The 25281-nt window shown below is 40.6% G+C and overlaps 1 protein-coding gene across 3 annotated transcripts; it reads right to left on the bottom strand.

The window, feature by feature from the left end:
- Window positions 1-1363: 1363 nt before the first annotated feature.
- C7H3orf14 (chromosome 7 C3orf14 homolog) lies at window positions 1364-25066 on the bottom strand. Of its 3 annotated transcripts, none has more exons than XM_037904458.2 (5): window positions 24953-25066; window positions 22215-22299; window positions 20040-20163; window positions 12703-12777; window positions 1364-7693 (listed from the first exon to the last, which is right to left on the bottom strand). In XM_037904458.2, exons 2-5 carry the CDS (start codon window positions 22265-22267, stop codon window positions 7550-7552), a joined length of 396 nt encoding a protein of 131 aa, XP_037760386.1. In that variant the 5' UTR covers window positions 22268-22299; window positions 24953-25066; the 3' UTR covers window positions 1364-7549. The 3 variants fall into 3 exon arrangements, with proteins under 3 accessions (XP_037760386.1, XP_037760387.1, XP_037760385.1); XM_037904459.2 differs by having other exon boundaries at window positions 24873-24999; XM_037904457.2 differs by having other exon boundaries at window positions 24804-24964.
- Between the last annotated feature and the right edge of the window lie 215 nt (window positions 25067-25281).

Below are 25281 nucleotides of genomic sequence, written 5' to 3'. Positions count from 1 at the left end.
ATGACTTAAGTTATATCTTCGTATATCAGCAGAAATTGGTATTTGTGTAGCTTGTACAAGAGGCTGTGGGTGCTTTGCACCAGCACAACCACAGAAAGGGTTAAAGACCTAGGTCCAGATCCTCAAACCTGCTAAGGCTCAATGGAAGTTCAAAGCCTAACCACCTTTGAGGATCTGGGCCTTTGTAACCCGCAACATCGTGCTCAGTCAGTGACACTGCATGGGTTAACCGTGGGCAGAATTTGGCTGTAAAGCATGCAGGTATTTTAAATTCACAGAGAGCACCTAGGATCCTTTACAATCATTTCTCCAAAATCCCACTAACTGTCATATATTCTATTTCCTTCCCCGCTGGTGCCCCTTGCCAAGATATTTTGCATAAATAGAAGCTTTCTAATTTATAATCAGCCTCCTTCTGATTCATTATATTAATGATTTGGGATGTCACCAAGATTGGATTGTGGCATCACTGAATGAATCCAGCAGGATTATAAAGGAAGAAAAGCACAAATGTACTCAAAACACCTTGGCAATCAGAAACTAAGGGAAAGGAAACATGAAGAACACAACAATGTAGAGCAGCAGTGGCTCTTTAAATAATTCTAAATGCACTTCAGAGACAACAGAGAAAAACTGTGACAGACTTCATTCAGACACAAACCAGTTTGTATGGATTAGGTCTCTCACATTATTATGGGCATTTATTTCCAGGGAAGCACAATGACAAGCTAATCTACTGTTTCCTTTGAATTATCGTTGCTATTAAGTGATCACAAATATACAAAGATTTCTTTAGTTTGCTTTATTTTTTTTGGCATTGAGTTTGTGTCTGGCCCAGAACATTTTACCTTCCTTTGAAATATAAACGTTCCCCTATTTGTTCCATAGTTTAGACCTTCAATGAGCCTGCTCTGTCTCATTTCAAAGTTCCAGAAAAATGAAGGAGTAATGCTCCTTTTATAGCATCTTGGCTTTGAGCTTTCTTAAGCCTCATGTGTCTAACTTAGAGCAATTCCATCCTCTCAGATAACCAGTTGCTTCTGTTGTAAGAAAAGTCTTTGAGCAGAGGCAAAAACACATATTTTGTGGCCAACGCAAGGGGAAGCATGCAGTTTGGATAGAAATTTAAACAAAGCTGCAGGCATGCAATTCACTTAAGCAAATTAGCCACCAGAATCTATTATAGAGCAACAGTCAAAGAGCTTTGAATGACGCTACTGGGAACATATACACACTAATAATTGCAGATATAGAAATATAAGCCTGGAAACAAAAACTGTTTTGTGACACAGCTGGGTCTATTTGACAGGTACTCATTGACTGTGGGATTAAGCTATAAACTGACCAAAGAAACAGTGATTAATTTAAAGGAGAATAAAAACTATTTTTTATTAATTTACAATATATTTACAAAACAATCATACGAAATCTGGCTGGGCTTGTATTTCTTTCAAGAGCACGATGTAAACAAACTTCTTGGTATTCAGTGGCCTTTCAAATAGGGGCCTTTGATAAGCGATATGATTAGGAATCAGGAGAAAGAACAAACCCAATAATTTTTAAGATCATAATAATTCCTAGGTGAAAAGTTATGGAAGGGGATGATTAAATTCGTTATTACTACATATGTAATATAGATCAGTGACAAACTCCTGTTATGTGGATCTCACAAAAAACAACCAGAAGATTATATATGCCCTGGGTGCAGGTTACAGCATTCTCAAGAGCTTTTTTAGCATTGTTTTTGAAAGAATAACAAATTCCCAATGTAAATGGTACTACATATTGCAAAGACAAAAACTTCACACTGCAGGAGGATCCAAAAAGGAATTGTTCTTGCATCTGTATCTTCCACAGGGGCATTTTAAAAATCCATATCCATATCTTGCTGGTAAGATGACATCTTAGATAATCAAATACTTAATTGTGTTGTTGTGAAACAAAAATGTGAATCCATAGATCACCTCCACTTTAGGTTTGGCAAGAATATGGGATTTCTTAGCAATAAACTTCTGAAATTCTGATCTCCATACAGCACTTTAACTTTTTCAATTCAGCGTCAAATGAGAACTCAGGAGAAGGAATATTATTTTAAACAAGCAATTTTTTTTTTGCAGCTGGTCTCTTGTACGTGTATTTACTGGGCCAAACTCAGCACTGCTTTGCACTTCAAACAACCCCCGTTAAATCAGTGGGATTGCCTTACTGGTCTTTTGGAGCCAGAATAGCTCCTTTTCTACTGTAAGCTATACATCTGACATAGCATAAGAATACACAAAAGTAATCATTGTGCCATGTGGATCACTCCTTACTGCAACTTTAAAAACACGTTTTCCCTGGATCTGGTCTTTGGATACATAAGACATATTTATGAAATTTGTTCGCTCTATTTTAAAATCACATAACTGCTTTAAATCTTTAGAGAATTCCTAAGGCTAAGTAATATCTTGTATCTTAGCTGTACATGTACTGAATTATTAAAATAATATGAATATTTTAAAAACTTTAGTTTTGTAGTAAATAATTTTTAAGGGCTACATTTTCAGAAGCAATCTCTAAGATTACACTCAATTTCAGAGTCAGATTTTTAAAATATTGTTTAATGCACAGAAGTCCAAACTGAGCATTTAGACATCTAACTACTTGAACTGCATGCACAAAAGCAGTTTGAGCATCACACCCGTGTGTGTGTGTGTGTGCGTAAAACTGCAGCCTCCAGTGTAGAATCTAGCTCGAAGCCTGAATGAAAATATGGTCTTGAATATAAAAACCATGGATGCAATGCAACTAAAATTTAATAAAAACTCTTATTTTATAAATATCTTATACGAAAATAACAAAAGGCTCGAGAAAGTATTCAGGAATAAGGAATTTCTCATCCCAAAGATATACCTAACTGCACTGCTTTCCCCAGTGATCAAGAAAGTATACAGCTAAGGAAATGTGGTGGTGGAGGTGACGACGTGGGCATGAATCAGGCTGTGTTCTTAGGTCAGTACAATGGTTACTCATCAGAACATAAACTTAACAAATAAGGTGATTCAGTATTCCTTCTTATGAGACACACAAGCGCTAATCCACACACAGTAAAGTCATTTGTTTTCCCCATTGCTTTTCTCAATTAAGAATATTTTTCAGCCAGGAGCTTGTCATGGACTATGTGGCTTAAGTTGTAGTACTAGCAGTAAAAGGACCAGAAGGGAGAACCTGAGAGAACAGCATGTAGGGCAGCATGTGCTGAGTGAAAAAGCACTTACGAACTGAAAGGAAACTACATGGGCTAACTAAAAAAAATAAAAGATGATGCGGGGTCAGAGATGTGGCTGACTACTTGGAATCATATGTTCCAAATAATGGCCCTGGCTCAGGACAGCATCCCTATTCAGGACCACATTTAAGCACAGGCTTAAATCCCACTGGAGTCAGTAAGACTTAAGCACATGCTTAAAGTTAAGCAACATTTCAGTGCTGTCTTGAATCAGGGCCAAGATACACGGCAACTTAAGGCACACAGGACCAACAGTAACCCTAGCAATATATTAGGGTGGTTGACAAGGTCTATTAAGTGCTGCATGAGCGACAGCATGATTGTCCTCAGTGCTGACAATAGGCCCTGAGCTCTGCGATCAAGCGAAGGAGAGAGAATCACCCCTATTTGTTCATCTCAGATGCCCTGCGGTTTGCCTCTCTGCCCCATTTCCTTTATTGTTCCACGTGGTCCATGTACAATCTCTGTATGTGCTAATCTCTTACCACTTTGGGTTACAGTGGTACAGGCAGTAACGTGCCCTCTTTTGCCTTCTCAGTTCAGCATGCTTTCCTCCTGTTCTTGTTCTATGGATTTTCCTGCATTGAATAGATATATTTCCTTACAATTTTCCATGCACTAGAGTAGCTGTACTTCTGCTGCTTCCAAGGCCATACCCTCTGAACAATATGGAATTTCAATTTCCTAAGTCTCTGAAGGGAGGATGAGTTTAGCATCATCAGTATTGTTTTCAATTTAAGCTTCAACATTCTGCACACTATAAAATCCTTACTGAATTACAATCCAAAAGACCTAGTTTGGTTTAATTGATTGAAATTAACTAAAATAAATGAATGTTAAAATATCTGGAGCTGTTAACTACATAAATCAGACACCCTAAGTCTGGGAATGTGATTCTTTCCCTGAATCAACATTTCACAATTTCACCATGTGTTTAGTTGTCATTTTCAGATTAACTGAAACGGATATAAATTTCACTGTGGTTGAATACTACTTCATTATTTTCAAATTTCAGGGAGAGATTGTCAAAAGCACGAATGGGAGGTAGGAACTTAACTCCCATCCTCTTTCATTGGGAGCTTCTAAGGGGGCCTCTGAGGGTACGTGTACACAGCAAAGAAAAACCTGAAGCTGGCCTGTTCCAGGTGACTCAGACTCATGGGGTTCAGGCTGCAGAGCTGTTTAACTGCTATGTAGCCTTCGGAGACCCTCCCACCTTGCACGGTCCTGAGTCTGGGCTCCATCCTGAGTCCAGATGTCTACACAGCAGTGAGACAGCCTGCAGCGTGAGCCCCACAAGCCCAGGTCAGCTGGCACAGGCCAGACACGGGTGTCTAGTTGCTGAATAGACATACTCTAGGAATTCCTACCAGCTCGGGCCTTGTCGGCAAGATAGGCAGGGGAAATGCTTACTTTGTGAATCCTGCTGGGCCTTAGGCATGAGCTTGCTGAACAGCTTGGTGGTATGAGGACTTAAGGTGGATTTGCACTTGAGCACCAAGAGAAACGTCAGCACCCATGGAATTTAGGCACCTACTTGGTGGGGCAGCAGCTGACCACAAGTTTAAGGATCTCAATTTTCAAGTTGGGCACATGCAATTAGTTATCTAAATGCTTTTGTGGATGTTGCCCTGAAAGTCTGTGGCAAGGCAGGGAACTGAATCCAGGTCTCTTGCTGCTGAACTAACCACTAACTCATCCTTCCTCTTTGGAACTTAACTTCCTCTGCCCCTTTCAAAAAGCTCCCCTTTGATGTATAAAACTTGTTCCTTTTCTATCACTTCTGCATCTGGCTGGATTTACAATTTCAGAACTGAAAATCTGTGCACACTACTGTTAAATCAACGGTATGGCTGAGAATCACTTTGTAATCTTATAGAACAAAATATTACCAATTTGTCTTTGTGACAGAACAATGAGTAGGTATAAAATTGCAACAGTCTCTATGCCAGTTTTTTTTTAAGCTTTCTGCTTCTAAGATGAAAGCCTAATTTGATATTTTGTAGTTATATAACAGTTCTAATATTTTGTGACATTTTGTATTGTGACACTATAGATGGAATTGTCATCGGACTGACACCCTTTACTGTTTATTCCTTAATTACAACTGTTAACAACACTGCAGAGAAGCGTGCTAATCTGCCATCACATATTTTGAAAACAACGTTATTGTTACAAACACCAACACCCACTCAACAGGATATTTCTAACATGGCAGTTTCTGTAAAAACTTATCAGTTTAATGGACACTTCAATAGAAAAAGTTTCATATAAACTTTGAACATGTAAAATCATTTTAAAGTGCAGCTAGGGGGAATTTTTTGGGGGGTGAATCTTTGAGTGATTTAAATTCAGCAAACTAAGAGCCTGATCTAGCAGAAAATAGCTTCTGCAGGTGTTGGCCCTTGCAAAAACTGTTCAGACTTCCTGTGGTCTCCAGCTGGAGAGGCTGCTCCCTATTTTGAGGGGCAATGAATTCCTCACTAACAGCCAGTCAGCACTGGATAATTAAATCCTATTCGATTAATTAAATTCACATAATGCTCTAGGTGCAAAATTCAGAAGGTGCACCTTCCTTAAGGAGCAGTGTAAAGGGCTGTGACACTTATGTAGAGGTTGGTCATGGAGTAGAAGAAAGGTGCTGTTAGATCATACACCCATAACACAAAAATCAGATATAGGGACAAGGTTACCCCCCCCCCCAAACTTAATGGGGAGGTAGGGGAAAGACAAACCCCTAACAGCAAATAAGGGGGTGAGGGCTCATCATTCCTAATAGTTCCTGGTAATTAATTTCGTTAGCCTATAGCTGACTGGAGTGGTTTGCGTAGCCCCATTTCATAACTATGTACATGAATTCTTCTTGCCCTAGGGAAGTAGTAACCACCCTTTATTGAAATTGGTTTCTATTGATCCTCTTGACTCAAATCCCATTCTGGAGGAAACCCCCCCCAAAGTCCACCATGCTTCCTTGCTATGGAAGAGTGAAAAAGCACAAAGACTTCTAAGTAATTTACTTGAAAAGATTTCTCTCTGAATTGGGCCTTTCAATATATACAAACATGAGAAAGCAATGGACGGTGACTCCCAGGCACATTAATTTACCAAGGGGTTGGCCTCAGACTGTAAGCTATCTGGGGCAGGGACTGTCTTTTTGTTCTGTATTTGTACAGCACCTAGCACAATGGAGTCCTGGTCCATGACGAAGGCTCCTAGGCACTCAGAGAATACAAATAATTAACAATATGCAAGCAAAAAAACACCGGCTGGCCTTCCATGTTTGTAGGCAGAGGCTGAGAAACTGTCCTCAATCTGCGATAGAAAGCAAACGCCCCTCCTTCTTATTCCAGTATCTGTGATCTTTGGGACGCTCAGTTGGGCTGACTTTCTGTCTGGTTCTTCCCCACCTCCCATGCCCTAATCCATAAATTATGTCTCTGGCTTACATTAACAAAATGAAAGTGACACAAAGCAATGGCTTAAAACTACAAAGGAAACATGGTCAAAATATAATACTAATGTTTGTTACTTCAATGTCTGTAAAATGAACTTCATGGCTGGATTCAACCCAAATTCGCATTGGCTTCTGCTTTCGCAAACCAGGCACAGAACCTAATATGGGAAGTCTGCTGGGGAAGAGTATGCAGCAGTGGTTAATGGAACAGAAATTGCAATTGCTTATGGGCAAGACCAACACAGCCCCTCGCCATCCTCCTCCCCCCCAAAAAATCAGTGTCACTGACATGGTCAGGGAAAACAGGGGACATAAAGATTAAATATGTGCCCTCTCCACCCTTTACCACTGGGCTCCTATAGAGGATACCAGCCATAAACTAAAGCTTTCCCCTCAGCCTGATGTAAATTGCCTGCCTTTCCCAGAATAAATTCCCCCCAGGGCCAAGGAGGTTCAAGAAAATAAAGGTAGATTCATATACAAGGTACTTAAAAATACAAAAGTGAAGGATTATACATAACCTAAAATTCTTGTCATCTTAAAGAGGCTATTGTACTGGTGGGCTTCCATAGACCAGTATCTAACTTCTGATCTTATAAAGTCACTTTCAAGAAGGACTGTTCCTCCTACCAGGAGAAATGTTATTCTGTGCCTCCTCGAGCTGGCAGACTACAGTTTAGCTGAACTCTTCCACACAGATACAACTGGAAAAAACCCATCAAACATGATTCATTTTCATATACATAAATTTAAATGGCAATTTAATGGCCTGACACACTGTTGTCCGGATAGCATTATTTTGCCCATTGAAGTCAAAGGTTTTCTCTTTATCTTTGTGCAGCTCCTTCTGGGTGACTTATGTTATACTTTGTAGATTTCTTTTTCTTAAAACCAACAGGCGTTTGTGCTCTTCCTAAAAGAAACTGCTCCCACTTAGGAATAGATTCTTCTACTGATGCCCAATAGAGAGTCTAAGAAAGATATGATGCAACAATAAGCAATTTAACTTTGCTTCACAATTTAATCTATCAATCAATTTTTCACAAAACAACACACACATACAATGTGTTATTAAAGCTTGCCTTATGTGTGAAGCAATTCAGAAAAGGCTGAACTATTTGGATACCAAAATTCCAACCCCTCACTTAAACAATGTAACAGAAGTTGGCAGGATTTCACCTTCTAGAGTAAAAAGAAAAGGAGTACTTGTGGCACCTTAGAGACTAACCAATTTATTTGAGCATAAGCTTTCGTGAGCTACAGCTCACTTCATCAGATGCATACTGTGGAAACTGCAAAAGACATTAAATACACAGAGACCATGAAACAATACCTCCTCCCACCCCACTCTCCTGCTGGTAATAGCTTATCTAAAGTGATCATCAAGTTGGGCCATTTCCAGCACAAATCCAGGTTTTCTCACCCTCCCCCCCCCCCCCCCCCCCCCCAAAACTCACTCTCCTGCTGGTAATAGCCCATCCAAAGTGACCACTCTCTTCACAATGTGTATGATAATCAAGGTGGGCCATTTCCTGCACAAATCCAGGTTCTCTCACCCCCTCGCCCCCCTCCAAAAACCACACACACAAACTCACTCTCCTGCTGGTAATAGCCTATCCAAAGTGACCACTCTCTTCACAATGTGTATGATAATCAAGGTGGGCCATTTCCTGCACAAATCCAGGTTCCCTCACCCCCCTCCAAAAACCACACACACAAACTCACTCTCCTGCTGATAATAGCCTATCCAAAGTGACCACTCTCCTTACAACGTGCATGAAAATCAAGGTGGGCCATTTCCAGCACAAATACAGGTTTTCTCACCCACCGCTCCCCTTTCCAAAAAACACACACACAAACTCACTCTCCTGCTGGTAATAGCTTATCCAAAGTGACCACTCTCCCTACAATGTGCATGATAATCAAACCTTGATTATCATTTAGATAATAATAATAATAATAATAATAATAATAAAAATAGCTTTAGATAAGCTATTACCAGCAGGAGAGTGGGGTGGGAGGAGGTATTGTTTCATGGTCTCTGTGTATATAATGTCTTCTGCAGTTTCCACAGTATGCATCCGATGAAGTGAGCTGTAGCTCACGAAAGCTTACGCTCAAATAAATTGGTTAGTCTCTAAGGTGCCACAAGTACTCCTTTTCTTTTTGCGAATACAGACTAACACGGCTGTTACTCTGAAACCTTCTAGAGTAAGTTATGCAGTGATTGAATGTGCCCTCCTGTGGTGGATAATATATTAGAAAGGGAACTGATGATGACAGGATTCATGTTCATGGAACTGTAGTCATGTTTCTATAAAACAAACATTTTCTAGAGCCTAAATATTATTACAATCATAGTTTAGCAGTATTTAAGATAAAAATAAATTTGTTGTTTAATGCTATCAACAAACAAGTAGTGCATTAATTTGAGGTTGGCTCAAAAATATTTGTGAGCTAAATTTTGCAATGAATAAATCCATGATAATGTAATTGGTTCCAGTACTTAGCTCAAGAAAGACAACTGCACAACCAGCTATCCTGTGGTCTAAGAAACAGAATGGTAGCCAGAATTTCCTGATTTCTAACTACAGCTCTGACATGCACTTATTCTAGGGTCTTGGGCAATGTTCCCTCTAATTTTTGATAGGCCGTGTGCGCAAAAAAATGTCTTCTGTGCAAATTTTTGATGGGCCATGTGTGCAAAACATTTCTTCTGTGCAAATTGTGCTTCTGTGCAAATTTTTGTGCATGCAGTGTTTCACCGTGTGCGTGGGGTTTAGGATCTGTGTGTGCACGCACACGTGCACAGCTTAGAGGGAAGAGTGGTCTTGGGTAAGAGGTTTAACTTCTGGGTCTCAGTTTTTCCAACTGAAGAACAGAGATAAAATTCCCCATTTTCACAGGGGCATCCTGAGCAATATTTGTTAATGCTTATGGATGAAATCATACAATTGATACTACAGGCCACAAAAACACTTTAGTTAAGAGTTGGAGACACAGGTCCAGATTTAGCAAATAATGTGCTTAAACTTTAAGCATACTCTTAAATGCTTTGTTCAAGAGGGACCTATATTTACCTGGAAATTGCTTTTTCAGCAAAACATTTGTATAGATTTTGTACACATATATTTAGGCTTTTAAAAAAAAGAAAAAATCAATTTTTTTTTTTACCTAAATACATATTTTAATGCACATATGAGATACATCATAAATTGCTTCTTTGGAAGTGCTGGACTATTGGGTAACTATTTTGGTTCATATGTGTAACTCATATACACAGTTTCTATACATCATTTAGAAAATATGTATTTACGCAATAGATCTTGTTTGAAATTTTATGTGCAACCACATGAATCTGTACTTGGACTGCTAAGTTAAGGCGGCATTATAATCAACTGTGAAAATCAGTGTTGATATACATATGTATTAAGGCCATGTGTTAAATATCCTTTGAAAGTTTTATTGGAAGGAATGTGGACAGTCAATTTTGTCAGGTTTCAGAGTAACAGCCGTGTTAGTCTGTATTCGCAAAAAGAAAAGGAATACTTGTGGCACCTTAGAGACTAACCAATTTATTTGAGCATAAACTTTCGTGAGCTACAGCTCACTTCATCGGATGCATACTGTGGAAAATAGAGAAGATGTTTTTATACACACAAACCATGAAAAAATGGGTGTTTTTCTCTCCCCCGACCCCACTCTCCTGCTGGTAATAGTTTATCTAAAGTGATCATTCTCCTTACAACGTGCATGATAATCAAGGTGGGCCATTTCCAGCACAAATCCAGGTTTTCTCCCCACCCACGCGATTACAGACATGAAAGTTGCGATATTACAACAGAAAAACTTCAAAACCAGACTCCAGCAAGAGACTGCTGAATTGGAATTTGTACTGTAAATGGCCCACCTTGATGATCATACACAATGTAAGGAGAGTGATCATTTTAGATAAGCTATTACCAACAGGAGAGTGGGTTTGTTGGGGGGAGGTGGGGAGAAAACCTGGATTTGTGCTGGAAATGGCCCATCTTGATTATCATACACATTGGAAGGAGAATGATCACTTTACATAAGCTATTACCAGCAGGAGAGTGGGGTGGGGGGAGAGAAAACCTTTTGTAGTGATAAACACCCATTTTTTCATGGTTTGTGTGTATAAAAACATCTTCTCTATTTTCCACAGTATGCATCCGATGAAGTGAGCTGTAGCTCACGAAAGCTTATGCTCAAATAAATTGGTTAGTCTCTAAGGTGCCACAAGTACTCCTTTTCTTTTAGACAATTTTGTATATGAAAGATATTTTTTCTTTCCTGCTATTTAGTGCCCTCTCCTTAAAAATATAAAAGATTAAATATGTGAAATTTTTCCTTGAAATCGTAACACCACTCTTCTTCTGCATCTCACACAATTGGGTGGGAAGGATGAAGGCAAAAGTCAACACTGTTTCTATCAATAGTCACTATGAATTATCTGACTTTTGTCCATTTTATCCACACTGTACAGGTATCTACACCAGATTTTTTTAAATCTGTACTGTTTTGTGTAATTGATACCAGATTTGTTCCGCAGAATTTACTATGCAATGGTATGTAATGCTTCATAGTGACTGAACCAGTACCGGAAATGTCAAAACTCTCTGGCATATGGGACTTCAGGCCTAATACAGACAGATGTTGCTAAAACAGAGCTGAGCTAGTACAGTCCATGCATAAGTGACAACTGTTTTAAATTATTAAGGACTAAAACTCTATTTGCAGCACACAAGCAGGCATTTATGACTTATGTAATCAGTATATCTCAGGGATAAATTTAGGCCTGGTCCTGCAAACACTTAGCTGTAGCACATGCATAGTCCTACTGAACTCCATGGAATTACGCCTGTGCACAAGTGTTTGCAGGATCATTCCCTTAGTCTGACAGACTCAGCATAAATAGCTTTGTTCCATTTCTTCACTTTTAAGTAATTTGTCAGCTACCAGCATTAACTTTGTTTGCAAGTTGCAACTTAAAATATACTTTAAACTTTAATGCTATTTAACATTTCATTAATATAATCAACTCACTTGAAACAGCTTCATTTCCTGAGGAACTGTGTAGTACACAGTATCTAAATTTGAATTTTGCATCTGATTTTTATTTCGGTGGATGAGGGGAAGATAAGTCATATTTAGTGCCCAACAAATCCCAAAAAGTGAGTGCATCACATCCCTATTTATTTTAAAGTGATATGACCATTAAAATAGCATGCTGTCACATCTGTCACTGTAACAGAAATTTTTAAAGTATAGTTTGGTACAATTTTTTTCTTCTACTAAACACTCAGGACTTCAGGATATTAATTGAATGATGGCACTCACTATAATCAGGGCCCCATGTATTTCACCATGGCAGAGTTCACCCTTTTCTGCAGACTTGTGCTCCAGAACCTCAATTTTAATTTAAAAAAAAATTTGCTTTAGCTATTGTGGTTGGAAAGAAAATCTTGAAAATGTGAACTAACTGTGACTCCTACAGTGATATTTTCACATGTTCCCAACCACCCTTACACAATAGCTCTGACAGGTGTGAACTTCCCCATTCATCTTTATGGGCTGTTGACTCAAACATAAAAATGACAATCTGTGGTGTATTTAAAACTGGAAATGTAAAGACAAAGTAAGGTAAGTTGAATTTAATATCAAAAAAACACTATAGGGGCTGCTATGATCCTTAAATTATTCATTTTCATATTTAATTAAATAAAAAGCTCCAGTCAAAAAATATCTGAATCTGCTAGAGAATTTCCCCCAGGCTACAGCAGAATCTAAGGACCTTAGCCCAGAATTTAGGTTCAGCCAACTGCACAGTACACAGGCCCTTGGCTATACCAGTCAATTTCAAAATCAATTATTTTTACTTTACGAATATGCTTCAGAAAAAAAAGGGAACTATTTTGTACATAGCAAGTGAAAGGATGAAGTTTATTTCAGGACTTACTTCAAGCTTAACAATATCAGGATGTGGCTGTAGGTGTACTCTTGCTTGCAACCTCTTTTCTGCTGCTTCTATATCCTGTTTAAAATAACAGTTTGACAAGTTACAGGTGACATTAACAGGCAATATATATTTAATTGCCTTTTAAGTGAACTTATTTCTCCTAAAAAGCACTGGATTTGATATCCCTGGAATTGAAATCTTCTGTTTAGCCATAGATCCTGCAGCCTCTTATTTTTGACAATAACACTAATATATTGGAGGCTTTGCAGGAGCCTTTCTTGCATTTCTTGGCTGTAAGAATTGTTTTCTTTGCCAGAAGTGTTCTGACAGACAGCACCTACTACATATTTAATCTCTCCATACACAAAGGTAATTTATAGTTAGACTATGTTCCTCATGACAACACAGAAAAAAAAGGAGCGTGGTATTCACTGTGCTGAGTAGATGAACTGAAGCATGTATTCTATCTACTGTAGCTTTAAAGTAACTAAGCAAATTTGTTCAAGATCTCGTCTTCCCCAAGACAAAGATGACTTGCTAATATGCATGCATAACATGTGCACAAAAATGTAGAGATGCAGCAAGCTGTTCACCAGACATTCAAACTCGGATGAGAACACACCTCTCTTAGATTTCTTGTAAAATCTGCACATGGGCTTCCACTTGCCCAGTAGACATGTGTTGGGTTCACAGAGGCCTAGACTCAATTTGAAAAGACTCTTTTAAATTGTAACCCTTTCTTGCAGGCTTAGTTCCACAGCCAAGCACTGAAGAGACTGAGTGCAGGGCTTTCGGGCAGATGAAGAGATAGAAAGGGGCATGGGAGATGGGTGTGAAGGAGCCAAAGCAGAACAGGGGGTGGGGAGGGAAGCACAGCAGATGGCAGAGTTGGGAGCAGAAAGCAGGTGTGAAGAGTACAACATAAAAAATAAATGAGTGAGGAAATTCCCCAAAGGGACTTCCCAAAGATATACTACTCAGAACAGTGAGATTCTGAAGGAGCAGGTCTACAGGAGAACCCAAACACAATTACTCATATTGAGTAGTAGTCAATTGCAGAATCTGGCCTAAAATTAGTGTAGAGCATGATTAAAAGAAACTAATAGTTCTTAGCTGAAAGTTCTAAGCTAAAATCAAGTTACAATGTTCATCTTTATTTAAAATGAATGAAAATGTATTAATATTTGGACTGGTTTTATAGCATATTTATAGTGATTTTACTGTATGCAGATAGAAGAGAATAAGATTGAAAATATCATCCAAGCAGTTTTTTGTTTGGTCTTTCTACAGTTTTATCAGTGAACCTAGTGCTGATTTGAGGTGACTGACTGATCTCTGTGGAAGGATGGTATAAGGTGCTACGCTATTTAAATCCTGGGATTGATAGGTGGAGCACATCACAGTAACGGAAGGCTGCCTTTTCGCATTAAGGAGAGGTCACAGGACCAGAATTGAGTACAATGGACAAAAAACAAACAGGAATAGGGGTGCAGGTCATAAGGTCGAAATGAAGGAATGAGAAAGGGACATGGAACAAACGACACAGGGGCGCCATTTCAGATTTTGGTGGGGGAGGAGGGGACTTTAACTGTGATTCCAGGGGCTACTCAGGCACCTAAAAACTCTAGGTTTGGTTTTTTTTGCAGATAATAATTTAGAAATTGGCTGATAGGAGCACTGTATCTAATTTCTACATAAAAAAAGAGGATTAAATAAATATTAGACCCACTCAGCTCTAATACTAACATGTTCTCATATCTTGTGTCAAGTCACTTCTTAAGGGACACTGGTTAGGTTTAAAACTGTAATGTATATTCTTTGTTACTAACTCTTGAATACAACTGAAACAACTGTAGAAAAATCCAGATTACTTTCTATCACTTTTTTGCAGTTCATCAAGCTTGGAATAGATCATTTAACTTGGGAAACATCCTACTAGGGCAAGGCCCCGAGAGTTTAGAATACATCTGCCGGGGCTCTGGGGTGTTACCTCACTACTACTAATAGACTAGAAAGGGACTTTAAACAGGAGTGAAATTGACACTTTTCAGTCACTTTCATAGTATTGCCAACCCCAAATGTTCAAAAATCATGAATCAGGCTCACCAAAAATCAAGAGATTATGTAAAAATGACAGCTTTGGGGTTCTTTTTATTTGCCTTTTGGTTTTTGAGCCTTTAGGGTGTATTGGGGTCACATATTTAAGTTTTCTCCACAGCCATAAGGGCTAGAAACTTCATTTTTCTTTCAGAATGAAGGCTGAAATCATCACATATCCACTTGACTCCAGGAGCAGGGACTTTAAGGAAAGCAATTAGCATGAGACTCATGACAAAATCATGAGATTTGGCAACACTGCTTTTACTTCTGTTTAAGGGCTAGTTACTTTCCAGAAGGCTCTTAAACACAGCACTGCAGTGATTGAGTTGCAGTTCTCACAGGAGACTATTTAAAACCAAACAGCAAGAAAAGTCTATATTTTAAAGTTGAGAAAAAAACCTGACACTTCTGAGGTATATCAGGGCCACTGCAGGCAGGAAAGGAAAATAAACAGGCACAGGAGCTCTGGGCAGCTCTTCCTCTAGAAAGAAAGTTGGAGAGTCAAATCTTCTCGTCCTTAATCTAGTAAAACTTCTATTGTCAGCAGTGCCTTCACTCACAGATATCAATATGTGCTTAATAACTATACATTTCATACTTAAATATCTGAGCCATCTTATCCAGGGCTACACATTTTATACACATTGGCTCAGGAACTACATTTTCTGGCATGTTCTGAACAGTGCTGAGCACCACAAATAATGCCCAGTGAATAATACAAATCATGACAGTAATTGTCGACTTTATGGACTCTGTGGATGCAATTTCTGTTTTTTTCTGGAATTGGCCTGGATACAGTTGAAACCATAAGAATTTGAGGCATAAACACATCTGATACTTATACAACACTTTCCGATTCCTTCCTTTTCTCAGAAAAAAAAATGACGAAACAAAGTGGTTTTTAGTTAAAATGTAAAATTGCATAGCAGCCATGGCTTGACAACACTACAAAGTCAAGTTCTCTGTGTATGCACAGGTATACCATTAACAGCACCAGGCAAGCTCCCCCACTTCACCAACATGCCTTTGCCATGGCCTGGAGCAATTACCTGTCATAGCAAAAAGGTGGATCAGTCTCCATTCAGTCCTGTCTATTTGGGTTTTTATGCACCACAGTCCCCTCAGAGCATTTTACTCCCCCTATGACTTCTTCCTACAAGTATTTACACAGGAAGGTGCAAAACAGACCAAGATCCCTATCTCTGTGGCTACTTAATTTTGATACAGGAATGTTTATGATAGTAGGAAATAAATTACTTTCAGCCAAGGGAAAACAGCTGTTGTACACATTTTAGTAGAAAAGGTCACATTGGCATGGCCTAGATATCAGATGTGTCTTTTTGTTGCTCCACTCCAGTTTGTATATTTGTAGTCTATTGTAATTCAGAAAACTGATTTAATGACAGACAGTGAAAGAAATTTTTGCTGGAAGGTGCAGTACGCCTTGGAAAAAAACTGAGGCCACTGAAAAATTAGATGGCACCTTTGCATGTAGCTGGTGGCTAGAAGTGGCCTGTTGTGGCATTTTTATTTTTTAAAGTCTGGTGTTGGGAATTTATATTTTCTAATTCTCTCCAATTTATCTGAAGTCAGCAGCGTAAACACCTTTGGCAAGTAAAACAGAATCTAGGATACTACAATATTAAGCACTAGTCTATCCCATAACACTGTTTAAAATGGCCAGGACTACAAGAAAAACAGTTCAAGTCCCCTCCCAGAGGTAAAAATGGAGATTCTGATGCATACATCACTATTATGGGGCCAAATTCAGATGTCATTTACACTTGTTTAATCCAGACTTACACCACCATATATGAGATCAGAATTTGGCCCAAATTTTATGCTAAAATGCTCACTCTGTTACATCACACATCCTAAATTTTATACTTTATGGTCTATACTAAATATCACAGTAATACATTAAGATTTATGAATAACAAGGAAGAGAACAGAAAATACTACATACATGGGCAACTGGATGGATCACTTGATGATTCCCTGTTTTATTTTTTCCCTCTGGGGCACCTGGAATTGGCCACTGTCGGAAGAGAGGATACTGGGCTAGATGAACCTTTCGTCTGACCCAGTATAGCTGTTCTTATGTACATATGTGCAAGGTGGCCAAGTTAACACTGCAGTAGTACTACTAAGTGTCTTCAGAGCTATCTCAGCACTTATTAAATACAGCACCTAAGCAAGGTGTTTAATCCAAGGCCTGAATGAACATTCTTAAACCTGACAACGCCTCCTTTGAACATGTTCGGGAGAAACATACTCTAACACAACTGTATAAAAATGCTGAATTAAATCTTTAAAATCCATTTTCTTCAAATTTCATTTTTTCCCCTCTTACTCAATACGGATTATAAAGCAAGCTAAGTTTGAAGTTTCTAGCTTCAGCCGTTTTTGAGCTATGTGAGCATACCATTTCAATTGGCAGAAAGGGAAAGCGTAAGGGTTTTTTTTTATGTTCACATAAAACTGAATTAATTTTATTTGCATTTCTGTTTTTTCTAAGTTTAAGCAAAAATCAACACCTCATCATGTCCGTGTATTTTTGAGTAGGCCAAATCAACAACTCCCCACATGGTAACTGTGAAATGTACAGTGCCTGGTATCAGGAACAATATTCTGAAGCTGGCACATAAATATGAACCGTTTTTTCAAGGCTCTAATATATTATTCTGCATGGATCTCTTTCCTGTTTTATTTTGTTATCAGAAAGCATCTGCAGTACTGCATGTCTGTTAAAGCTAGTATAAAATTAATATATCTAGACTTATTTATGCTGCTTTATCCTGCCAGACTATTTGTTTTGATGGTCATACATATGTTTTTATTTCTTCTATGAACACTAATGTTTTTGACACTTGAAAGAAATCATTTTGAGGAATATGATAATAGATGGCAAATATCCTGCATAACTACAAGACTACATATTTTTGCTATAGGTTTACATTAAATATCAATAACATTTACTATCATAATGAGCTTGTTTCAGTATGCACAAATGTAATCTGCATTTATTATGCTTGTCAACAAATAAGTGCTAATTTGAACCTTGTTTATAAAAACACATATGGAGAAGAATTATGGGGGAAATATAATGGGTGAAATTTGCCACCTCTGCACAAAGTCTGGGTATTCAGGCTCTAGATGAGTGACACACAGAGGGCTTGGGGAGGCCAAATCTACACATCAGCTGTTTCAGACCAAGGCTGGAATAGCAGCCACACCCATTACAGAGGGTTTTGGCATCACTGGACCCACAATCCCACCCCTATCCTATCCCCAATGTGACCTTATATGGGACCAGTGTGGAGATCCTGTCTTTAGCACATAACAGGTACACAGGCACCTTTGACTGGCAATTCTGCCTGCAGTCTCTAGTTGTGCAGCCTCTGTTTGGGACTTAAGTAGGCTGGAGGGCCTTGCACCACAGTTGAGTTTCATTCAAACTGCAGATGTGTCAAGTCTTGCCCCAGCACACACAGCTTGGCCAGAAATTTTTTCACAAAGATGAATCTTTTCACTTTCTAGAATGAAAAATTTGAGTTCTTGTCCCACTGGACACAGGAGGACACTCTGGCTGTACATGAGATAAAAATATGATTTTATTTTGTACAGCATCTTTCATACAAATGAGAGTCCAAAACACTGTGCCATATTAGATAGTAGAATTAAATAATAAGCAACAGCAAAGAGAGAGGGCATGTGCACAGAGGAAATAACCTACTTTTAAGTGCTGTTCTGTGAAGATATTCTTAGTAACAGACCCCCACTTTACAATGTGCTCTTGTGTTAGAGGGCAAGGGGAGACCTCTTCAGGTTCAAAATTCTAAGCTGTTGGTTCCAGCAGGGCGTATCACATGTCAGTCCCCGCAACCAAAATAAGAGCCTTCTATTGACCTAATTACCAGTTCCCCTTGAGGAAGAAGCCGAGATATATGCAGAATTTAAAAGTATACAGGAAGGTTACAGAACCCCTAACACTGAAAAGTGCAGAATGGATGAGTAGGTGATCTGTCATAACATGTTCTAATCAAAGCAATTAAAAGGTAGTAATTTTCCCTTCTCCATAGAGGTGACGGATCCCCACCCTTGGAGACTAAAATGTTCCAGGGATATCTTTATAAAACAAAGACACAATGTCACTGAACAAGATACTGCAACATCCAGTAGAAAAACAAGGTGAATATACCTTGAACAATAACAGTAAATACATGTGTGCTGGACAAAGGTGATTTTAATAGGTTTTATACTCTTTTTCATTAAAAAAAGGAGGAAATGAAAAGATTTCTTTTGAACAACCCCCCCCAAAAATCAGACATCTCAAAAATAAAAAGCTGCTAACTGGGAAAAGGTTCTGGTCATCCAGAGGTACCAACTTTCTCATTTCCCTGGGGAGTGCTCGATCCCTGCTCTGCCCCAGGCACCGCCCTCACTCCACCCCTTCTTCCAAAACCCAACCCAACCCCACTCCACCTTGCCCCGCCTCTTCCCGCCCCCTCCCCTGAGTGCACCCCACCCTCACTCCGCCTCTTCCTGCCTCCGCCACACCGCCTCCTGCTGAACAGCTGATCACCAGTGGCGGGAAGCACGGGGGGGGGGGGGGAGAGGGAGGAGCTTATCAGCAGGGCTGCTGAGCACCCACTTTTTTTTTTTTCTGGGGATCAGCACCTATTGGTCTTTCAATCAAATTTTAACTCCGGACTTGAGATTGCATCTAAGCAACAGTGTTTCATGAGTATTTGGAGAAATGTGGATTTGATGGGCTATCTCCTGGATGGATACAGAACAAAGATGGCAGAGGAAAAGACTGCTCTTGTTTCAAATGGGGCTTAGCATGATCTTAGAATTGTAAGCCTGTCTGCAATGAAAGATTCAGTAATCAGCCTTTTAGAAACAGTTTACTTGGGATAGGTCTACACAGCAATAAAACACCCTGTCAACTGACTTGGGCTCAGAGGGCTCAGGCTGCAGGACTATAAAATTGCAGTATAGCTGTTCAGGCTCAGGCTGGAACCCATCAGGCTCTCATGAGAAGGGTGTGTGAAATAGTTAGTGAGGTCCCAGGTTACAAAGACTTCTTATTTAATACATTTTGCACAAGTTCCAGAATCAGGACCCTAATATTATAAAATTAACCTGAAAAACTAAGACATAAATGTTTTTAGCCTGTAATCTATGTAAAACTGCATTTCACAATGTGCCACTTGACAGTCACAGAAACTTACATTTAAAAGTGCTGCATTTCTTTTATAAGCTGCATCAGCTGCTTGTGTTTGCGATGTCTTTTCAGTCTTTTTGTCTCCTAGATGATTCTCCATCTGCTGTAGCAATACCGATCTCTGAGACAGTCTGCAAAGTAAAATATTTTAATAAGTGGGCAGAACACTTTGCACAGTAGCTAGAAAATAATAACCTTTTACCTTAACCAATTCTTTTGAAATTATAGGCCTAATTATGCCTGTTTCAGTGTGGGTGTGCTGAGGGAGGAAGAAAGTACAGGCAGACCCTTCCCGCTGTGTTCCCATGCAGTGAGGCAGACATAATGCTGCAATCAGCAGTGCTCATACGTGAAGGGGGCTCACAAGCACTGAGTATCTCAGATGATGTGTGGCAGGATGGGTTGAGGTAGTATAGGCACAGCACCACCCCTGCAAGTGCTCAGAAGCCAACACTGAGAGGAGAATGAGTAATATATTTTCTGAAAGAAATGTAGCAAGAGTCAAAGAGCTCCCTGTAGAGTCCCCAGAGACCATTATACTTCTTGCCATATGCAGTCATATTCCCTCCAGACACCTCCACTCAGGTGGTACTTGTGAGCCATCCTTACATGAGCCTTAGATTTTCAGATGTCTCATTTTAAACTAACCTATAAAACTCAACCCTACCCACAAGTGCTAATCTAGATAGACTCTGTTGTCACATAAGTTAGTAAATGATGGATGTGGTATAAGATGCACGTGATCATAAAATTTTGTTTGTATTGCAGCCAGAGTACCCCACCATTCTGCGAACAGCTGAACGGAATTCACTCAATGTAGCTGCATTTACTTACACTAGACGTGAATGTGACCCATGATTTTCAGAACAATTATTCTTTGTCAGTTTTCCCAGTCTGCAGCAACAGTACTCTGCTATACTAATAAAGAATGAACTAATTTGTTATGTATACTATCCAGCGAGAACTGGAAGATAAATATAAAGGAGCTAATCAAACACCGTACATTCTTTCATGCAAGGCAGGCACTAGAGGTCAGAATTTTATAATCAACTTGTAAATGGACATGTTATTTAGATTACTGTAGTCTTTATGTAGATAAAAACGTATTTTCCCACACAACATTTATTTTTTCATAGTTCTCACACTGAGAGCTTAACCCTAAACAAATCTGATAGCAGAGTGTATTACTTTTACTGACTAGTTGTCAGTGTAGGCAAACTTTTCTAACTTTTTAAAAATATCTTCTAAATAAGATACTCACTTTACAACTCACTTGTCAACTGCTGGAAATGGCCCATCTTGATTATCACTATAAGAGGTTTCTTCCCCCCCACCCCTCTCTCCTGCTGGTAATAGCTCACCTTAACTGGTTTCAGAGTAACAGCCGTGTTAGTCTGTATTCGCAAAAAGAAAAGGAGTACTTGTGGCACCTTAGAGACTAACCAATTTATTTGAGCATAAGCTTTCGTGAGCTACAGCTCACTTGAGCTGTAGCTCACGAAAGCTTATGCTCAAATAAATTGGTTAGTCTCTAAGGTGCCACAAGTACTCCTCACCTTAACTGATCACTCTTGTTATAGTGTGTATGGTAACACCCATTGTTTCATGTTCTCTGTGTGTGTGTGTGTATATATATATCTTCCTACCTTATTTTCTACTGCATGTATCCGATGAAGTGGGTTTTAGCCCACGAAAGCTTATGCTCAAATAAATGTGTTAGTCTCTAAGGTGCCACAAGTACTCCTGTTCTTTTCACTTTACAAGCTGAGTTAACCGTGAACTGAAGATGTATTGATATTTTAGAAATCAAATGTTAAGAAAATACTATATTGAACTGAAACCACAAGTTGAGTTTTGGATGGCAGAACCCAAGCTACTTGAGTTGGAATTTAGTCAGGATACTGAGGTTAAAGGTCAGGTCCCCAGTTCTGCAGCTCATCTGGAAAACAACAGCATTGGCAGTACTGATCTACCTTATGGCAGACTGGGATACTGTTTCAGTAGTTTTCAAAGGAAGAGTGCCCCCTATCGAAACACCAACCCCTTGTTTCAGGACCTAAATATTCTGTGGAGGTCTCCCATCCACATACTCATCAGCCAGTCCTGCATAGTTTGAGAGCTTTGGGAAGATCATAGCACAAGTTGCTACAACACAGGCCACAATCCTGAAACAAGTACTTACATCTTGTCATGTCTTCTAGCAAGCTGAACTTCTTGTGCTAAGTAGGATGCCATCTTTGATTACTTAACTAACTGCCAACTTTACTCTATTAAAGAAAACAAAGTAAAGTTAAAATTATTCCTCCAAAGATATACATGAATACTTATCTTTTAAGTATTTAAGAATGTTGCATATTAGACAGACCTAGTTACATGCAGGGCAGCTTCCTACCTGACTAAGCAACTTTTTTTTTTAAAAAAAGTGAAATCGGAGCTGTGTACAATAAAACACTATATAGATAATGACAGGTTTCAGAGTAACAGCCGTGTTAGTCTGTATTCGCAAAAAGAAAAGGAGTACTTGTGGCACCTTAGAGACTAACCAATTTATTTGAGCATAAGCTTTCGTGAGCTACAGCTCACTTCATCGGACGCATACCGTGGAAACTGCAGAAGACATTATATACACAGAGACCATGAAACAATACCTCCTCCCACCCCACCCTCCTGCTGGTAATAGCTTATCTAAAGTGATCATCAAGTTGGGCCATTTCCAGCACAAATCCAGGTTTTCTCACCCTCCGCCCCCCCCCACCCCCAAACTCACTCTACTGCTGGTAATAGCTTATCCAAAGTGACCACTCTCCTTACAACCTGCATGAAAATCAAGATGGGCCATTTCCAGCACAAATCCAGGTTTTCTCACCCCCTCACCCCCCTTCCAAAAACCACACACACAAACTCACTCTCCTGCTATTACCAGCAGAAGAGTGAGTTTGGGGGGGGGGGGGGGCGGAGGGTGAGAAAACCTGGATTTGTGCTGGAAATGGCCCAACTTGATGATCACTTTAGATAAGCTATTACCAGCAGGAGAGTGGGGTGGGAGGAGGTATTGTTTCATGGTCTCTGTGTATATAATGTCTTCTGCAGTTTCCACAGTATGCATCCGATGAAGTGAGCTGTAGCTCATGAAAGCTCATGCTCAAATAAATTGGTTAGTCTCTAAGGTGCCACAAGTACTCCTTTTCTTTTTATATAGATAATAGCACTACTGGATACTTTACTTGTTCAAAACACTGTATATACACATTACTAACTCATGCTTACAACTCCTCTTGAATCTCATTAAACCCATTTTACCTACTGGAGAATGGCGGCACAGAGGCTTGATTTTCAGCTATGCAAGCTGAATGTGCATTTACCTGCCTCTACTATAGTAAAACGCTCATGCAAACTATGCATATACAAAGACTATTGAGATTAAGACCATGAGAAAAATACTAGTTTAGAGACACTGGAAAAAAGACGCATCCCTATTTAAACATATAGATAATTTAAAACAGTTGAATTATGGTAATTCATCTTATATACATGTAATCTACTATGTTATATAAAAATGGAGTGAAACCAGCACAGTCCCTCTGCTGTATAAATCAGATGATGAAGAATTACACAATGGTGGAATCTAAATCTTATTGTGGGGGTTATAATGAAACACCAAAAAACAATGTCCATACTGTCTGCTCTGCACGGAGCTTAAAGCTTTTCCCCCCCAAAGACTAAGGTTTATCCTATTCTGTGGTCAGTTGTTTAACAAGCTCCACCTCAAAGGAGTCTGCATTACTCTAAAGTGCTTTGGGATCCAGCAGAATGAAAGTCACTAGGTATTCATAAAACGATGAACACAACTGTGCGCAGCAGATATCTGGGGGAATAAAAATATCAAGGGTTTGAACCAGCTAGAGCAATCCCACCCCACCCTCTAAATTTGCAAGCACACAATATACTGCCAATTATCCCGATAGCATGGGCAATGCGGATGCTATTCAGACAACTCGGGGGAAAAGAGCCTTTCAGCAGCGACACCGCCATGGGCTTGTCCTCCACCTCACAAGCCTGGCCAGAGTGAGAGTGTGTGTGTGTCCACTGCTCTGTTCAGGCCTCTGTATTGTCGACCCCCCCTAACGTGAGCTCACAGGTGACAAGGAAAGGATTCAGATAATGGGAAAAACGGGACTCACCCCTGTAGACAAATATTTTACCATGGCGGGGGGACGGGGACAGGGAGCTGTTGCCCTCCCACAGGGCAAGCCTGAAGCAGCGGCAGAATTGGCCAGACTGGAGCTGCCCCCCAGCAAGTCACACTGTGGTTCTGCATTTTGCAATGACTCCTGAACGACACCAAGGGCATCCTCCTTGAAGGTCCTCAGTGGATGCGGCGGGAGGAGGAGAACGGGCCAAATCACCCCCCCCCCCCCAGTAATAAACGTGAGGTACTGGCGGTGCTGCGGGGGGGTGGGGGAGGGCACCTGCTGGCTGGGCCCAGCGCTGTCCTTGCCAACGGCCATAAACCTGGTGCCAGAGCCCCGGGCTCCTCCCCGCCCAGGCGCTGAAAGCCCCCGAGCAGTGCTCTGCCCGCACGGGAAAACAGAGCCCCCCCCTCAGACCCAGTACCCCCATAGGGGACATCGATGGCGGGGGGGGGGGGTGACACGTCGAGCGCCTCAAGGCCCAGTGGGCGGGAAAGGCGCGAGGGCGGCGCTCGCGCCCGATCCGCCGCCGGGGGGCAGGGCACGCGCACGAGCAGGGGCGAGCCCCTGGGCTTCGGCACCTGAGGCTTCGCCATCCTCCTCTGCGGCTCGACCACTGCGTGCGGGAGGAGGGGGCCCACGGGACGTACCACTCCGCGCAGGGCCGATCGTGCCGCCCAGCAGCGCCCCCTTCGGCTCGTCCGAGCCCTGGGGCCCACTGTCCACTTACCGTCATGCGGCCGGCGCGGCACCATGGAGACGGCGGGAAAGGAGGGGGCGCCACTCCCTGCCATTGGTCCCTCCACCTCGGTGGGCGGGCTCAGGCCCTGGGCCGGGTCAGGTGCCTCCCCGCCTTCGCCGCCGTGATTGGAGAAGAGCGGGGTCGGTAACCAATCACATGCGGAGGGCGGCCCTCGGGGCCACACGGGAACATGGGGAGGGAGGGGATTGGAAGGCGAGAAGGTCCCCGTTTCCAGCCCCGCCCCTTTGCCACGGGGGCTCTGCGGCTTCCCTCGTTATCCGGCCCCAACCGCCGGGGTCAGTCAGACCTGCCCCTCC

The sequence above is a fragment of the Chelonia mydas genome, chromosome 7, assembly GCF_015237465.2.
Source record: "Chelonia mydas isolate rCheMyd1 chromosome 7, rCheMyd1.pri.v2, whole genome shotgun sequence".
Taxonomy (NCBI): Eukaryota; Metazoa; Chordata; order Testudines; family Cheloniidae; genus Chelonia; species Chelonia mydas.
The sequence above is the reverse complement of the archived record's forward strand: the minus strand, read 5'-3'. Positions and strand labels throughout refer to the sequence as shown.

Bases quoted from the DNA above. Each gene is read 5' to 3' on its own strand.
- C7H3orf14 (XM_037904458.2), bottom strand. From the start codon at position 22,267: ATGGCATCCTACTTAGCACAAGAAGTTCAGCTTGCTAGAAGACATGAC. The intron at 20,164-22,214 runs GTAAGTACTTGT...TTTACTTTGCAG, and splicing joins GCTAGAAGACATGACAAGAT to ACTGTCTCAGAGATCGGTAT. The intron at 12,778-20,039 runs GTAAGTTTCTGT...TATTTTAAACAG, and splicing joins GAAATGCAGCACTTTTAAAT to GATATAGAAGCAGCAGAAAA.